Below are 15,759 nucleotides of genomic sequence, written 5' to 3' on the forward strand. Positions count from 1 at the left end.
GAATGGTGAACAAGGAGATGAAGGTACGTCTAATAAAATATGAGGGTATTTTATAAATTCATCTATTGTTATATTATAGTATAGATTTTTTTTTGCCATAATACGCTCAAAGAAATAAAATATTAAAATATGAGAGTATTTCAAATGTTGAACTAAATCATGACCGACAAATCGTGGGTTCAAACTTTCCATCCCTCCAAATCTTGCCTTATAGACTATATGAATGGTTGCGAATTTCTACGTCATTAAAATATATATATATATATTGAAGTCAAAATTAGGGGCTTAACTGTTATATTTTGATATATGAGGGGATTTTCAAATTATAAAAATATTAGGGGTGGAGAATGCAAAATTATTTAAATTTAAATGTGACATATATATAATACAATATAATATTATTACAATAATAAAATAGATAGTAATTCCAAATAAGAGCAGCAGATCATCGCATTTCTTGTTCTCGTCTTCTCCAAAAACCCTCACCGAATTCGCACGCAATAATTCTCACCAATTGAATCGTTATGGCTTCCAATGGAGCTCAAATTGTTTGTATACCATGCCCGCTACTCCAATTTATCTCTACCCTTTTGTTATTTCATATTCAGCTTGTAATTTGATGGAATTTGGAGTTCGTATTTGGGGGTTTTTAACTGTCTAGGGTTTGAATTGTGCAGGGAGATGCGGAGACGAAGGCAAGCTTGGAGAAGATCAAGAAGCAGCTGGCGTCGAGCTCCGGGAGAAATCTACTGCAAGGACCGCTTCTGAAGCGGTCTGAAACGGTTAGTCTTTTTCTTCGCGGTTTCGCTTGTTCTGTTCTGCTCGCTGTTTCAGTTCCGTTTATATGTTTAGAATCTCGCGATTTTTTGTTTGTGAGAATGAATGGATTTCATTTTCATGGTGATTTAATTGTGTGCTTACTCCATAATATAATTTTTTTGGCCTTTTGCTTGTTCAGCTGGTTCTTTTCCAATTTAGGAGGTTGGTGACGAATGGATTGAATTCATGTGTTTTAGTTCCTATAAGTCCATTTTGTGTCGCATAATAGTTGTCGTACGGTACTGAAACAATTGGGTGTGGGTGTGGGTGTGGGTGTGGGTGTGGGTTTGGGTTTGGGTTTGGAGGTGGTGATGTGGAGAAGAAGTAGAATCAGATAATTAATGTGGCTGTGAGATTTAATGTACAATGCGAACTCAGTATCTTGTAGTATGAGGTAACTGTGTTTTCTGCCTGAGTTGCTTTGTAAATTAAAAGGTCTTGTTGACTATATTGGGCATAAAGAGTTATTGCCCAGTTGTAAATGGCAGATGGCGTGCAGGCAGATTTCTATGGCCAGGCATATGTATGTTTCATTAATTGCATATATATGTTCTATGTATGATAAACATATATTAAAAGTTATAGTGTGTGCCATTTACAACTATGCATCACTGTATACCCTCCAGAAGTTTATTTGTGTAACTTGTTCTTCATCAACTATGCAATCAAAGTTTCGTCAACTGAAAAACCAGCTGGGCAAATAATTAGATTCTAGACTACCATCTTTATATTATCTAACTTGCCACTTCTTGTCTTGCATGCTGTTTGAACGCATTATTATGGTAGAAAAATATAAAACGATATCAGGAAGAAGCAAAGTTGAACCATGATTTCTTGTTTACATTTCTTTTTTGTCTGAGTGTTAGTAGGAGATTTCACTACTTTACGTCAACAACTACTTGGTCCTGTGGGCCCTGAGGTGGAGACAATACATAATTGTTCTGTTCTGCAAACTGTCAGATATTTATTTTTTTTGGACTTTAGCCAATCCCATGTTAAAATGAGCAGCATTGCTTACTTTATTCTTTTAAACAGCTGAGGAAGTGGAATGAAAGATGGATAATTTTAGATCCAACAACTGGGAAGATGGAGTACAAGTAAGAGCTTAAAGTGACCCTTATCCGTGGATTTGGAGCCACTTATAAAATTGCCTTCCAATGTTGCCTGCCAAAGTCTTCATATGTTTGTTTTGATAGGCTGAGGAGAAACGAGCCAACAGTCAAAGGAACTATAATATTTGATGCAAACAGCACTATAACAATATCTCCTATAAATTTCCAGTAAGATGTTCTTTTACTTTATTCTGTACATATGGTAGTTCATGTTTTTTATGTCTTTGGGTAGTGCATTTTTACTGTAAATTAATCATAACAATTTATCCTTTTCTATTGATGCAGGGGTTTACCAAAGTATGATGGCTGTTGCATCTGTATCCGTATTTCTTCGAATGATTTCTTTCCATCTACTTCTCTATGTTTTCTCTATTTTATGTGTCATAATGTATTGAAAGATATTATGATATGGTAATCTAATTTGGAGTTCGACAATTCTGAGTGCAATAATTTATGTGTATGTATATAATTCCTTATTTTCATTTAAAAATCCTAGCGCTGGCCTTTTCGATTCTTAACTTGATCAATAGATATCGGGACACCACAGAAAAAAGATTATTTCCTCTGTGCAGAAACTCCGGCTGCTGCTAGAGCCTGGGTATCTACTCTACAGTGAGTTTTTTTTTTCAAGTTATTGCAACTTGTTTCTTCTGTACAAAATGTGTGAATGTGAAGTTCCATAGGCTACCGATACAAATTGTTATTTCAAGTTTAATCCCTTCATCTTTAGAATCCAGCGAGAGTGAAATCTTAGTCTAATTTTTTGTAGCTAATATCATTTCCCTTTTCCATGATATAGAACTCTGGAAGAGTAACTTAAAATAAAAGCATGTCTAATTTGTTTTGTACTCTTACCATTATGATATTGTGTTGTAAATAGGTTCTTTTCTTCTCTGTTATATTTATCATCCCACTTGAAATATTCATTTTTGTTTGATAGTTGCAGTGTGCTTATTCAATCTTCCATAATCATTATTGGCTGTTGTGTTAGAGGTCACAAATCACACTGTGCCTTTCTACGGATTTTTAAATATAAAAATCAGGGTTTTGTGATGGTTAATAAACATATTTACAATGCTAAACTTCTTGAGTGCCACTATGAATGTGAATTAAGTGTTTGTTTCAATGAACAATTATGCAATGTAGAACTTGAAATATCCAAACGATTGTCTGTTTTTTATGCCCTCCATACCACATCTCCTATCCATGTTGCCGTCATATCTCTTTTTTTTTTTTAAAGTATTACACATTTTAAATTTTTTAATCTATAATATTTATAATTTTAATTAGACTAATTAGTTATATTTTTATTTTAATCTATAATTATTTGTATTGTACTGTAACTTTTCTATAAATATATTTTTAATTATTTATTAATGCCACTCCTAAAACAAAAAAGGCGGAACAGAGGAGTATCATTTATTGCCTTTCTTGCATTTTAGTCCCATAAAATATAGTTAAGAGCTTGTTTTACACACTTCGATGTAAATTTTTGTTTACATTTTCTCCCAACTCTACACATCCTGCACACCTTTCAGAATCCGGTTTTCCTTTCAACTGCAGTGCTACACAACTGGTTTTGAAGGCTCATAAAGAGGCTGTGAATACCTTAAGTGGAAATGGATCCTCCAGATTAGGGACAGTTGCTACTGTTGTTGCTGCGGCTAATTCAACTGCCCTAGAAGCTTCTAAGGAAATTGAAGCTGCAATGCAAATCACCATGAGGAATGCCTTGGGATCCATGCTGAATAAGACAACGGATCTTCCAATGGATGATTTATCAATCATGAAGGTAATTTTTTTAGGAACTTAACAACATGGGTTCTTAACTTTTCTTTAAATCGTTAACTTTTACCTTTTGAGATTTATGCTTCGCTTTTTTTTGTGTGTGTGGGGGCGGGGAACTTACTCCATATGCTCTCATTACATCTATATTATTCATAAAATCTTCATTCCAAAATGCCATTTTCAATCAAACAACATATTTGGGGTTTCCAACATTCTTGGATGCTTTGTGTAAGACCAGTGCTTGTTGAGATTATGGAGCGATCACACGATTCAGATGCTAAATCTGTCCGTACATTTAGTAACTTAACGTAATTTTTGCTGCTGAAATCTTCAAGCAGTTTGGAATGTGAGGAGTTTGTTTCCGAGTGTATTTCAATTAAATTAAAGTTACAGATTTAATTTTCTTTTCTTTTTTCTTTTTTTATTTTTTTCTGTTTTTTGTAAATATGGAGAGTTGATCGGCTGTTGCATTCTTGTGATGATATCTTCACCAGCTGAACTTTTAACATTTTTATGTGTTGCAGGAAACCTTGCGTGTGAAGGATGAAGAACTACAAAATTTGGCAAAGGATCTACGAGCTAGGGATTCAACCATAAAGGAAATAGCCGAGAAACTATCTGAAACAGCTGAGGCTGCTTCTGCTGCTGCGTCTGCTGCTCGTACCATGGATGAGCAAAGGAGAATTGCTTGTGCAGAAGTTGAACGTCTAACGAGAGACTCAGAGAAACAAATGGAGTCATTAAAACATAGGGTAATTGTAGATTCTCATTGGCTATAATTTATTTATAGATTCCATTTTCATTCAACAATTTTGATTAATTTACCACATGTTATTTGCTTCAATAGATGAGAGAATTGGAAGAAAAGAATCAGAATCTCAATGAAGAAAAAGACCAGTTGATTAAACAGCGGGATTCAGCTTTTAAGGAGGCTCAGTATTGGCGTTCAGAAATTGCTAAAGCTAGAGAGCGCGCAGTGATTTTGGAAGGAGCAGCAGTTCGAGCTGAAGAGAAAGTCAGAGTCACAGAGGCCGATGCTGAAGCTAGAGTAAAGGAAGCAATGGAAAGAGAATCAAGTGCTGCTAAGGAGAAGCAAGAACTACTCGGTCATATAAATGCACTACAAGAGCAACTAAGAAGGTTTATCAAATTATCTTTTCGGATACAAAAAGATTCGATTTCTAATTCATTTTGCTCAGTTTTGAACTTCACAATAAAAATGCATCTCTTTTATTAGTATTGCCGCCCTTAATTTACTCCCTATCTGTGACGAGTTACATCATAAATGGTCATCTATTATTAAATTTCCTAATTTTATGATTTCCTTCGGACAGGCAGCAGCTTGAAAACAGACAAGTCTTTGCTGAGAAGGCTGAGTCATGCTCAAATATCGGCGGTGATTTACCGCTAACAAAGCATGTGGATCCTTCTCAAGAAAATGTAGACAAAGCCTGTCTTAGTGTCTCGAAGGTAACACCCGGGCCCACAGAGAATATCTTTCATCTCGCAGGTGAACAGTCGGATCTCCATTCTATCAGGGAAAGTGAGTGGAGCGATATTCAAACCACTGAAGCTCGGATAGCTGATGTTCGCGAGGTTGGGCCCGATGCCGGAGACAACAGCCATGATATTTCTGTCGTAGCTTACCCCAGCAACGAGCACCAGGAAAATAGGTCCTCCTCCCATCAACCTTAAGAGATGTTGGGAGTATCGTCAGATCTCCATGGTAAGACTCAACTACCTTGATGATATGCTTGGTGTCGATTTTGCGTGCATACTGTCGTGAGCTATTTGATTATGTTGGCAAATTTTGCATGCTTAGCATAATTTGATCTTTTACAGCGGTGAGCGCGTTTTCGGAGAAAAATTGAGTGCACATATATATATATATATTTGCGTAATGATCTTGCCTGAGACGAGAAGTCAAAATGTTTATACATGACAGTGGTGTTGTGTCATCTCATCGACTATGGTTGCTGATATGTTTAGTTGGTGTAGTGAAATGGCAAATTTTTTTTTTTTTTATTGCCGGTATTATTGTTGAGTTGTGCTTTGGAGTTTTTGTTTTTGTTTTGAGATGTCTGGGATTATGGCTTATGAATTCTTGAATGATGTTTATATGTATTTTGTTCTGTCTTGCTGTTTTTATTGGTTCAATTCTAGAAAAAGTTGTTGTCTTTGTTTCACACACACACACTATATGTGTGTGTATATATATATATATATAGAGAGAGAGAGAGAGAGAGAGAGAGAGAGAGAGAGATTATGGTAACTAGTTGTTGTGGTGGTGGACCATAAGATTATGGAGCCAAATATTTGGTGACGTTTTATCCCAATCTAATTTACTACTAGTGTGTAAGTATTTGAAGAAGATTTTTTTTTTTGTTTTTTTAACTCACACTCCCCCGCAGTGCACACACACTCATCCAGGATTGAATCTTGGACCCAAGTGAGATTTTTCACTGAAGAAGATTAAATGCACATAGGAGTTCAAAAAATATCTTAAATTCGATTCAAACCAAATTGAAATTTAAAATTTTATTTGGATATTTCAAATCGATTTCGTTTGAATATTTCATAAATTTCGGATCCGTTAGGATCAGTATATGCAAATTAATCTGAAAATTTGAAATGTAATATTTTAATAAAAATAAGAACTAAAAATTATTAATTATATTTTAATATATTTATTTAATATCATAAAACAATTATAAAAATTTAAAATTTAAAAAAAATATATATATATAAGGTGTGTTTACTTGTGAGGTTTTTGTTTTAAATTTTGAATAGTAAAATTTTGATTTGAAATAGTTATTTGATGTGATATAAATATGTATTGATATGATGTTTTAAATGTAAAATCAAATTTTAGTGTAATAAAATAAATAAGAATTGAGTGTTTGATTTAATATTTTCTTAAGAAAAAAAAAAAGTTGAAATAGTAAAATTGACTTAAAATTTTACAAGTAAACAGACTCATAGAATTTTTGAAGTTGGCGAAATCGGAATGATCACTGTATTGATTGGATCATACATATATCTGCAATCGACGCATGTTATTCACTTCATTGAATTAAGGTGTAAGCTATGGATAGAGACTTTTATCAAATAGCACCAATTAGATAAGAGTGCAGCAAAAACACACATCTGACAGATTCAAACATGCTCTCTCTCTCTCTCTCTCTCTCTCTCTCTCTCTCTCTCTCTCTCTCTCTCTCTCTCTCTCTCTCTCTCTCAATTTGAAGTTAAATCGGGATACATCTTCCACAAACTACCACCAGCAATTCCATTTTATGTACTCACAAAGTACCAGATTTTTACTATTGACTTTGATAATACGATGAATAAATTAGGCTGAGGTCTGCATCGGGAATGCATCTTTAAGCATCTCGGACATGTTCAGAACAATCTCCGCAAAAGCTGCAGTAAAAAACACCGGAACATTAATAACGAAACAACTGAAAATAGCTATAAATCTTTTAGGTGAGAGATGATCAGAAGCCCCACAGAAATCTCCCATCACATTCATTTATTAGAACAAGCGTTGTGCGCGCAATATAAGAGGGACAGGGACAAGGACAAGGACGCAGGCAGGAAATATTAAATATCCGTCTCAAAACATACAAACGTATCAGCTTAAGATAAAATTGGTGGCATTAAATCATTAATATGTATGTGTAATTTCAAAAAAATTCATCAAACCTTCAGGTAAACTCATTGTTCGTAGGGCATCCTCAGCTGGTACTAAACGAGCTGGAATTAGTTGACTTCTTGTAGCCCCATTGTCCCTCTGGTCAACTGGCAATGCACTGGTTCGACGTTTCTTAGTTTGCCGCTTAGGCCATGCAAATACGCTGACTTCACAAGGTAGTGTTGCGAGAAGATCCGCGTATCTAAGATTCACAGTTATCTTGCTGTGGAATAAATCAGATGAGAATGAACAATAACTCAAAATGATATAATTTTTAAAAATAATAATAATAAAAAAAAAAAAAGGATTTAACTCATAAAGAAAGACAAAACAAAACAAATATTTATGTTAAGAAATAACAATAAAGTAAATTGCTCGTATCATTAATAAAACTCTTGGAAATTGGAATCATGCCGCCACTTACCAGTCAAAATTCGCCAGCACAAACTCTATCATGTGATGCGGGAGACTAAAGTAAAGCTCCCCTATTTGATTTCCATACAATTCCTTTACAAGGCGAACCTAGTTTACAACCAAATTCAAATTTCAAAATCATAATTCACAAAACAACAATGGAAGAATCAGAATCAACGCATATGTATATATATATATATACTCATAAATAACTTCTACAGTTGATAGTGTGAGTATATTCATTAACAAAACATTGTGTTCGGCCACCAAGAAAGAAACCAAATCAACCAAATTCAATCAAAGCGATTTCAAAAGATGCAAACTATATATACATCACACAGAAATATTTCAATTTAATTTTAGTTGACAGCTTCAACTAAAAATAAGCATGGTGTGTTCACCCAACAAAACATTGCGACACAGCTTCAAGATTAATATTACTAAAAAATACAATATATACACACTCATACACTATATATAATGTATACACTTTATTTACTTACAAAAACTCAACAATTCAATAGAAAATATTACTATTTTTAATATTATCGACACGATTTTTCATACCTAATAAAAAAAACACCTCATACTAAAAACATTAAACACGCACTCAATATTATTTATTTAACAAACTAAGATGATGTGAAATGAAAGAAAATGGAGCACTGTGAGTTACAAACAAACCACATTCAGAGACATGTGAATGTAGAAGGATGGGATAACTAGTTAAGATTATTATCATTTTGTGATAGGTTTCTATATGACAAATACACTTGCTGCGAGGGAGTGTAATCATTAAGCCACTTGATTGAAAATTGTGTTTTACTTCAAAATCGCCCCTCGCTGTTCTAAACAGATGATTTTCTCTCAAATGGCTTAATGATACTCGTTATTCATACACACACACACACACGCATATATGTGTATATATTTGAGAAGCATACCTGCTCTTTTCTATCGACATAAGCCTGAAGCAAGTCTCCCACATAATCTATGAACTTCTGCTACCCAGATAAAAAAGGCGTAAAATATAGTGTTAAAATCAGCATAATTAATTAGACTATGAAATTCGGCAGTGAAACAGCTAATCCCACCATTGCATTTGAAGAGAGATAATCATTTTCCACCTCACGTATCGGCAAGAAAAATGGAATTGTATGCTCGAGAACAGTCATTTTCTCTAGAAATGACTTGCTTTCAAGAACACAATGGAACACCTCACAAGGTTCTCCTGTAGAGTTTTGTACTTATAATCACTAACAATTTCTCAGTAAAAACAAGCAAAGGCTGCAGCTAAACATATAAAATTTCCAACATGCAATATATGATATCCGTAAAATAGATTAATGTGTATTTTGAGTTTGTATTTCATTCTGCAAAATAGAGTAATATAAAGTTTAGTGATGTGATCATAAATAATATCTTTTGGATAAAAATTGTTCCAATGATATATTTTTGGTAGTGTGAAGCTTAATTGAAGAAGAATAAGTGAGGAAACAAGATATAAGTTTACATGTGCCATGCTTGTGGGAAAGCACCCAATATCAACCAACAAAGTAAGATCATGAAGATAAAATCTATTATTACAGAACTTCCAGGGTTTGTTTGGATGTAGGATTGGGTTGGGATTCCAACTATTCACAAGTTTCTCCCTTAAAACATCCAATCAAACTTAATTTTTATTTTTTTTATATTACATTAAAAAATTAATATTTCATTCAAAATATAACATCAAAAACCTATTTATATTATACCAAGTACCAAACACATTAAATCAAATTTTCACTGTTCCCAACCCAAAACCTACTCCCAATCCCACATCCAAACAAGCCCTAGTCATCTAAAACCATTGCAAAGATGCATGTATATACACAAATGTATGCACACAAAAAACTCATATGCAGAAAAAGGATAAACCAAATATAAATCATAAAAGCATATTTCCAGTAAAAACAGCAGATGTCAATTTAAGCCATAAAAAGCAACAAAGCATATGAAACAACTTCAAAAGGATGAATTCAAGCAGTACCTGCAAATGACGTTTCATACAGAATGCCAATTCTTGCTCCATCCAAACAACAGATTATCTGCTTAATAAAAAAAATAAATAAAAATAATGTAAGAACTTCGAAACCAGCCATCATCATCAATGGCCACTGAGCTACTGTCAGCCTTTTAAGGATATTGTTTTGGCACTGCTGACAAGAGGTGTAACTCAAAACCATAGGAAGTTACTAGCAGTTATATAAACCATGTGATGCTCTATTTATATAACTGCAGCTCCATCTTTTTATGTTTTAACAGTTAGACAGAATTCATCATTCTTCTACCTCTACTGAATAAAGCTCTTGATCTGATCTACAATTCTTCCTTTCTAAGACTTAATTTCAATTTGACTATCATGCTCAAAGAATACAATATTAATCACAGTTTCATGGAGAAATTCTGACCAGCCGAAATGAAACTTAGAAGTTCCCAAATACAACCAGATAGTTTAGAAACCACCTCTCCTCCTCTCCCGTCTAAATTATAGAAGAAGATATACTAATCAATTCTTTTTATCTTTCTTCACATATTTTATCAGTCAAAGATGAATTATATAAGACCAGAATTATTATATAACCAGAGGATTGTGGAAACACATATGGTGGTTGATGGCTGATGCAGATGTAACTAACAATAATTATCAGTGCAAAACACAGTTAAAAGGATGTAAATGCTAATGCCATCGTGTAATGCATTAAGGGTGTGTTTGTTTGGGGGATTGGATTTAATTTCCACTATTCATCCTATTTTTTCCCCCCAAAAAACATCAAATCAAACACCTATTTTTCATTTTTTATATTATACTAAAAATCAATTTTACATTCAAAACATCACATAACACCTATTTATATCACATCATACAACTATTTAAATTTAAAATTTTTACTATTCAAATCCCAACTTAAAATCCAAACCCTCAAACAAACACACCTAAGTACAAAAAATCTTTGGAAATCGGGATAAAATATATACTGTATGTTTTCATTGACTTGCTGGTTTTATTATTGTGAGATAATTTTCAGCAGCATTACAGAACAATTTTGGTGACACTAGCATGTAAAACTTTCGGTAAGCAGAATTAACAAATAAAAATCCATATGAACACCCTGACAATATCTCAAAGCAAAAAGCAGTAGTCTAGCACAAAGTTTGATGCCAATCATGCCATATAGCACTTCAGAAGCAGAATGCTCAACCTTCATTTACCTTATTTCCAGCTCTATAAGTACATTTCTCATGAATGGAGTGGTCTAACATTGCATCTGCATCTCTTCGCGATTGTAATGTTTTCCTTTCAGCTTCCATGTGAACCTTAATACAAATAAGAAGCCGTGCATGTGAAATTCTTATAAGAGCTAGGAACCTTGAAGACTTGTCATTTTCATCAATCAACAAAGTAGCAGAGCAAAGACATGATATAAGGGATATCATGTTCCAGCAGAAAAGATACATATTCACATAGAAATATATTATAGGCTGATCGTGAAATAAGTGTCAGTATTGTGATGGATATTCTGATAAGTTTGGGATTTTTTTTGGAAATGCTTTTGATTGTTTAGTGGTATCACATTAAAAACCTTGATAGAATTATAAAAAAATTTATACACAACCAATGTAATCCATAAACAAGCATAAAGATTATCCTAAACTTTAACGAATGTATCTGTTTTGAGGAATTTTAGGAATATTAAAGAGTACTATATTTAATGGTAGAAAAAGTGGTTTACTGGCTTCAATTTTCGTTCTTTATTATTATATTATTATTTTCAAAACTGAATTTAGTTTGATAAGCAAAAGCTCATTTGGAGGCAATATGCATGATGATATGGTAGCATAAATGTGCTTATGATAATAATAGTAATAAAAAGTTTATGCAAATTGCAAAATAACATAACGCTCAATTTCATTTTATTTTATTTTATTTTTTTGAGCTTACAACTATATTGGCTAACAGGCCAACTTCTGTTGTTTACAACAATCAATCGACCAAAAGCGTTAGAAGATGCAGGTTGCAGTACAACCTAGGAAAATAAGCATTAGTCACATCTCAAACCTATTAGGAAAATATATGCACGTCTTTACATTATTGTGGCAGTTAAGGTTACTATTCTAAAGAAGGCAATTTAAGCATTCGGGCAAGGTGTCAACACAGCATGCTTAACTACAAACATGGTCTTTTAGCCATCCATGTGACCAAAAAAGGCATCTTACATAGAAAAATCAGAACTTTTTTGTACATAGTAAATGCAAAAGGATATTTTTCTTTAGCCACATAATCCAAAATCCAACAATAGCAGAGAGTGAATTTTAAACCAGGGAATGGACACTCAAAAAAACATACCCGCTCTCTTACTGTTGCTAGTAACCCATCATTCCATTGCTCACCTTCTAAATATATTTCTACAAGGAAAACAAGCATAGAATCAGATGTAGAAACTAGCAAAAAAATGAAAGAAGAGCTGGAATCAGCAACCAAATACATAAATTAAATACGAGCCAGAATAATCAATAAAAGTAGAGCATAAACTAGAACATTGATTTGAAGAATAGAAAGTATCTCTGTCACATCATATTTCGACTATCTATGCCTGATTCCTAATGCATGCAACTCAGATTCCAACTCTATTTTGTATTCTTCACTTGCTCCCCACCGCCTCGATGTTGAAAGCTCTCTCTTCTCTAGCTACTTACTTTGTTTTCAAAATTCTTGCCTATTTAGGCATACATAAGTTTCAGTCTAGAATGATTTGTACAGCTAAGCTCTGAAGATATAAACATATCAATAATTAAAGATGTTACCAGATTGGGGAAAAAAAAGAACCATTGCATATAATCTACCTCGTGTTTGAGAAACACGAACAGCATCAAACTCCTTCTGCAAGCGCTCAAAAAGGGTCTTGTCACAGTCCCTGTGAGACTTCCCAACTTTTAGCGCATTGTACAGTTTAGGGGCAAAAACCATTAGCACTAAATGAAAGTAGTCTGATTTTGTAAGTATACCAAGATAGAAGGAAGAATGAAGGATAGAAACATAAAATTCAGATTTCAGCCCTTTGGGTCATTATCACATACGAGCATTACAAGGTCATCGGCAAGCTAAGCTTGTCCAGCACTATCTTGCCACACCGAGGTTGTAAACACGGAGCCCAGAATGTTGAAGTTTCCCTTATAACAAGAAGAGCCCTATAAAGATTCTTGCTCTTCTCAACTAGGGGGAGAAATATATATTTCAAGCTTGCGGTAAGTTTGAGCTGCCACCAGTTTGGTAAGAACCAATTTAAGCATGAGCATTCAAGTTTTTGTTCCAAGTCATGAACATCCTAATAATAAATTGGTTGTAATCATGAGGATTTCACGAGCAAAGCTCTGTTTCAAGGATTCAATAGATTGGGCCAATCGACTTCCGTCAGAAGGACATGAAAAATAAATGTCAGTTGATCATCGAAATGATGAGGGAAAAGAAACAGCACCAGAATATCTCGATCTTCATTCATCAGAAAAATACCACCTTTTATTGCTCTTGTTTTTGTCATGCAAAATTTGAGGTTAAAGTGGTGAGTAACAATCTCCATGCTATAATAAACAATTCAATCTCAAAATTATTCCCTTAATATTTAAAGAATTGAGAGTTTCAAGAGGATTTTGTTGCCAATTTGGTAGAAACAGAGAACTGATATTATCTCCGAGAGTATCTTTCCTAACAAATGGCATGACTCAATTGATACATGATTCGAAATGTCAGAATAACAATACAATCTAAATAAAAATGTTGTTACCCAAACTCACACACAAGCTACTACAAATTTTTCCGTTGAACAGATCAACCCATATTTGGAACTTGGCTCAGTGTTGAAGTCAAGTAGCTCAAAACTCAATCCAATCAAATTTGATTTGAATTGTAAGTTTCATGTTGAGTGGCTTAGAATTTTAGATGAGGCTCACTACAATCCAAGCCCACATTTTTCAATTTGTAAATACTTGTGAAGAAGGCTAAAAACTATAATTAAGGATACTAAACAGACCAAACTAACACGATTATCACAATGGAAAATTCTTTGCAAAGCATCTATTCACATTAGTTGTAGAGAATATTAGCGCCATATTAGTACCACACCCAATGGGCATATAATTTTATAATTCATAACATTATAGTGTTAAATGAATATTGGCTTAATATAATCGCCTTGCATAATATAATGAGACACTAGAAATCTTGAGTTAATATATAGCAACCAAGTTATAGAACGACAGTCAACAGTTAACTCTGAAGTTTACACCCTATGAGCGAGAATTTGATGCATCTAGCACAATATAAGATAATAAACCAACCGTCTTGAATTAATGAATTGCGAAGTAGCAATAGAACAATGTTCGAAAATCAACTCTTGAACTTTAGACCCAATTAACACAATGTAGCAAATCAACCTTTAAACATAGTCTTTGCCGTTTTGCATAGAAAAGTATTAATTAAGCCAGCAAGGTGAATATATGAAGCAGCAATCACGAAGTACCAACCAAGTGGCAATATAAATGACAGAAATCGACAAAGACTACATTAATGACAGCATCCATACCTCGAAAGTCGCACCGTCAACTCTCCATGCCTTTTGAGGATATTTGTAACTAGAAAAAACAACGGGCTTACCAACAATACAAATAGAAACTTCCAAGATAACAGGACATAATGCAAAGGAAAATACATCTTGCACGGGTAGTCTCTAACCGAATATCTTCAGCCCGAGGGAAATTCTGTTAAAGTGAAAACAAATAAAGTAATTCAGAAACTATGAATGTCTAGAAGAAAATTGCACGAGCCCAATTCCCATTCCAATCTACCTGCTAACGATTTATTAAAGACATGCTTATGTTTAATATATATTTGCCCTAAAAACATCAAATCTAACACCTACCTTAAAAGCCATTTTTCCAGCTGTACTCTCTCGATTATTTCACATTCAAACATAGCATCTATAACATATGCTTGGTTTAAAATTTTCAAATTCAAAGCATCCCAAAAACTACAAAAAAGAAACACACCAGATAAAGGACATATTACTGATGGCATAGTAAGGAATTCAATATCTACAACAATTTTGAGAATCCTCAGCCTACTGATTCAATCATGATAAATTTCTGATCACGTAAAGGGTGTAACACCAATCTTAAATTATATGTTCTTTCTCGAATATATATATATATATATTCTAGTCTACACTTCAAAACGTCTTACGTCTCAATCCATCAGACTTAGGACACTTCAAAATCCCCAGCCCTCCCAAACTGAAACCCTAATTTAAGCCCCAATTTTCTTTTCGATATAACACAATTAGGGTTCGAGATTGTACGAGCAAGAAGATAAAGGCAATGTACAATAGCAGGCAAAAACAAGTAGACGAACCAAAACATTGACCGAGTGACTCCCGTCTTCTTCCCTCGTCATCAACATGGTTCGCCGGAACGCTGAAGCTCGAAAATTTGGATGGGGTCTGCCGGCGATAGAGGAGCGGCGGAGGAGGGTTTATTCTTTTTTTTTTTTTCCTATTATTTTATTATTATTGTTTTCTTTTAAATTAGTTACAAAGGTGTTGTAACAATCGATATATATACATACCAGTCTTATGTTTTTTATTTTGAATTTAAGATTTATTTTATTTTTATTTTTTTGTTAGACACTTGCGATTCAAAACTATTTTAAATGAAATATATATAACTATTGTCTTCAACTAATTATTTTATTTTTATTTATATTAATTTTACTTTAATTATAAACTTTAATTTTTACTATAAAAATATATTTTTTATATATATTTTTTTATATTATTTTATATAATTTTTAATATTTATAAATTACACCACAACTTTAATTTATTTTTACAATATAATCCAAAT

At 33.4% G+C, this 15,759-nt stretch overlaps 2 protein-coding genes across 3 annotated transcripts; one reads left to right on the forward strand and one right to left on the reverse strand.

Moving 5' to 3' along the window:
* The first annotated feature begins 419 nt into the window (after positions 1-419).
* Positions 420-6,039, forward strand: LOC127266042 (uncharacterized). Of its 2 annotated transcripts, XM_051296125.1 has the most exons (11): positions 420-548; positions 678-782; positions 1,855-1,916; positions 2,016-2,099; positions 2,217-2,248; positions 2,462-2,543; positions 3,495-3,723; positions 4,244-4,471; positions 4,567-4,859; positions 5,054-5,445; positions 5,562-6,039. In XM_051296125.1, the coding sequence occupies exons 1-10, from the start codon at positions 525-527 to the stop codon at positions 5,412-5,414; spliced, it is 1,500 nt and encodes a 499-aa protein (XP_051152082.1). In that variant the 5' UTR covers positions 420-524; the 3' UTR covers positions 5,415-5,445; positions 5,562-6,039. The 2 variants fall into 2 exon arrangements, with proteins under 2 accessions (XP_051152082.1, XP_051152081.1); XM_051296124.1 differs by having other exon boundaries at positions 5,054-6,039.
* A 779-nt stretch (positions 6,040-6,818) lies between these two features.
* On the reverse strand, positions 6,819-15,431 carry LOC127265998 (uncharacterized). The gene is made up of 12 exons (XM_051296060.1): positions 15,269-15,431; positions 14,571-14,619; positions 14,445-14,493; positions 12,709-12,779; positions 12,212-12,270; positions 11,077-11,181; positions 9,854-9,911; positions 8,919-9,055; positions 8,769-8,825; positions 7,835-7,932; positions 7,422-7,633; positions 6,819-7,139 (listed from the first exon to the last, which is right to left on the reverse strand). Exons 1-12 carry the CDS (start codon positions 15,314-15,316, stop codon positions 7,069-7,071), a joined length of 1,014 nt encoding a protein of 337 aa, XP_051152017.1. The 5' UTR covers positions 15,317-15,431; the 3' UTR covers positions 6,819-7,068.
* Between the last annotated feature and the right edge of the window lie 328 nt (positions 15,432-15,759).

This window comes from Andrographis paniculata, unplaced genomic scaffold (assembly GCF_009805555.1).
Source record: "Andrographis paniculata isolate CXL003 unplaced genomic scaffold, ASM980555v1 Contig74END, whole genome shotgun sequence".
NCBI classification, from domain to species: Eukaryota; Viridiplantae; Streptophyta; class Magnoliopsida; order Lamiales; family Acanthaceae; genus Andrographis; species Andrographis paniculata.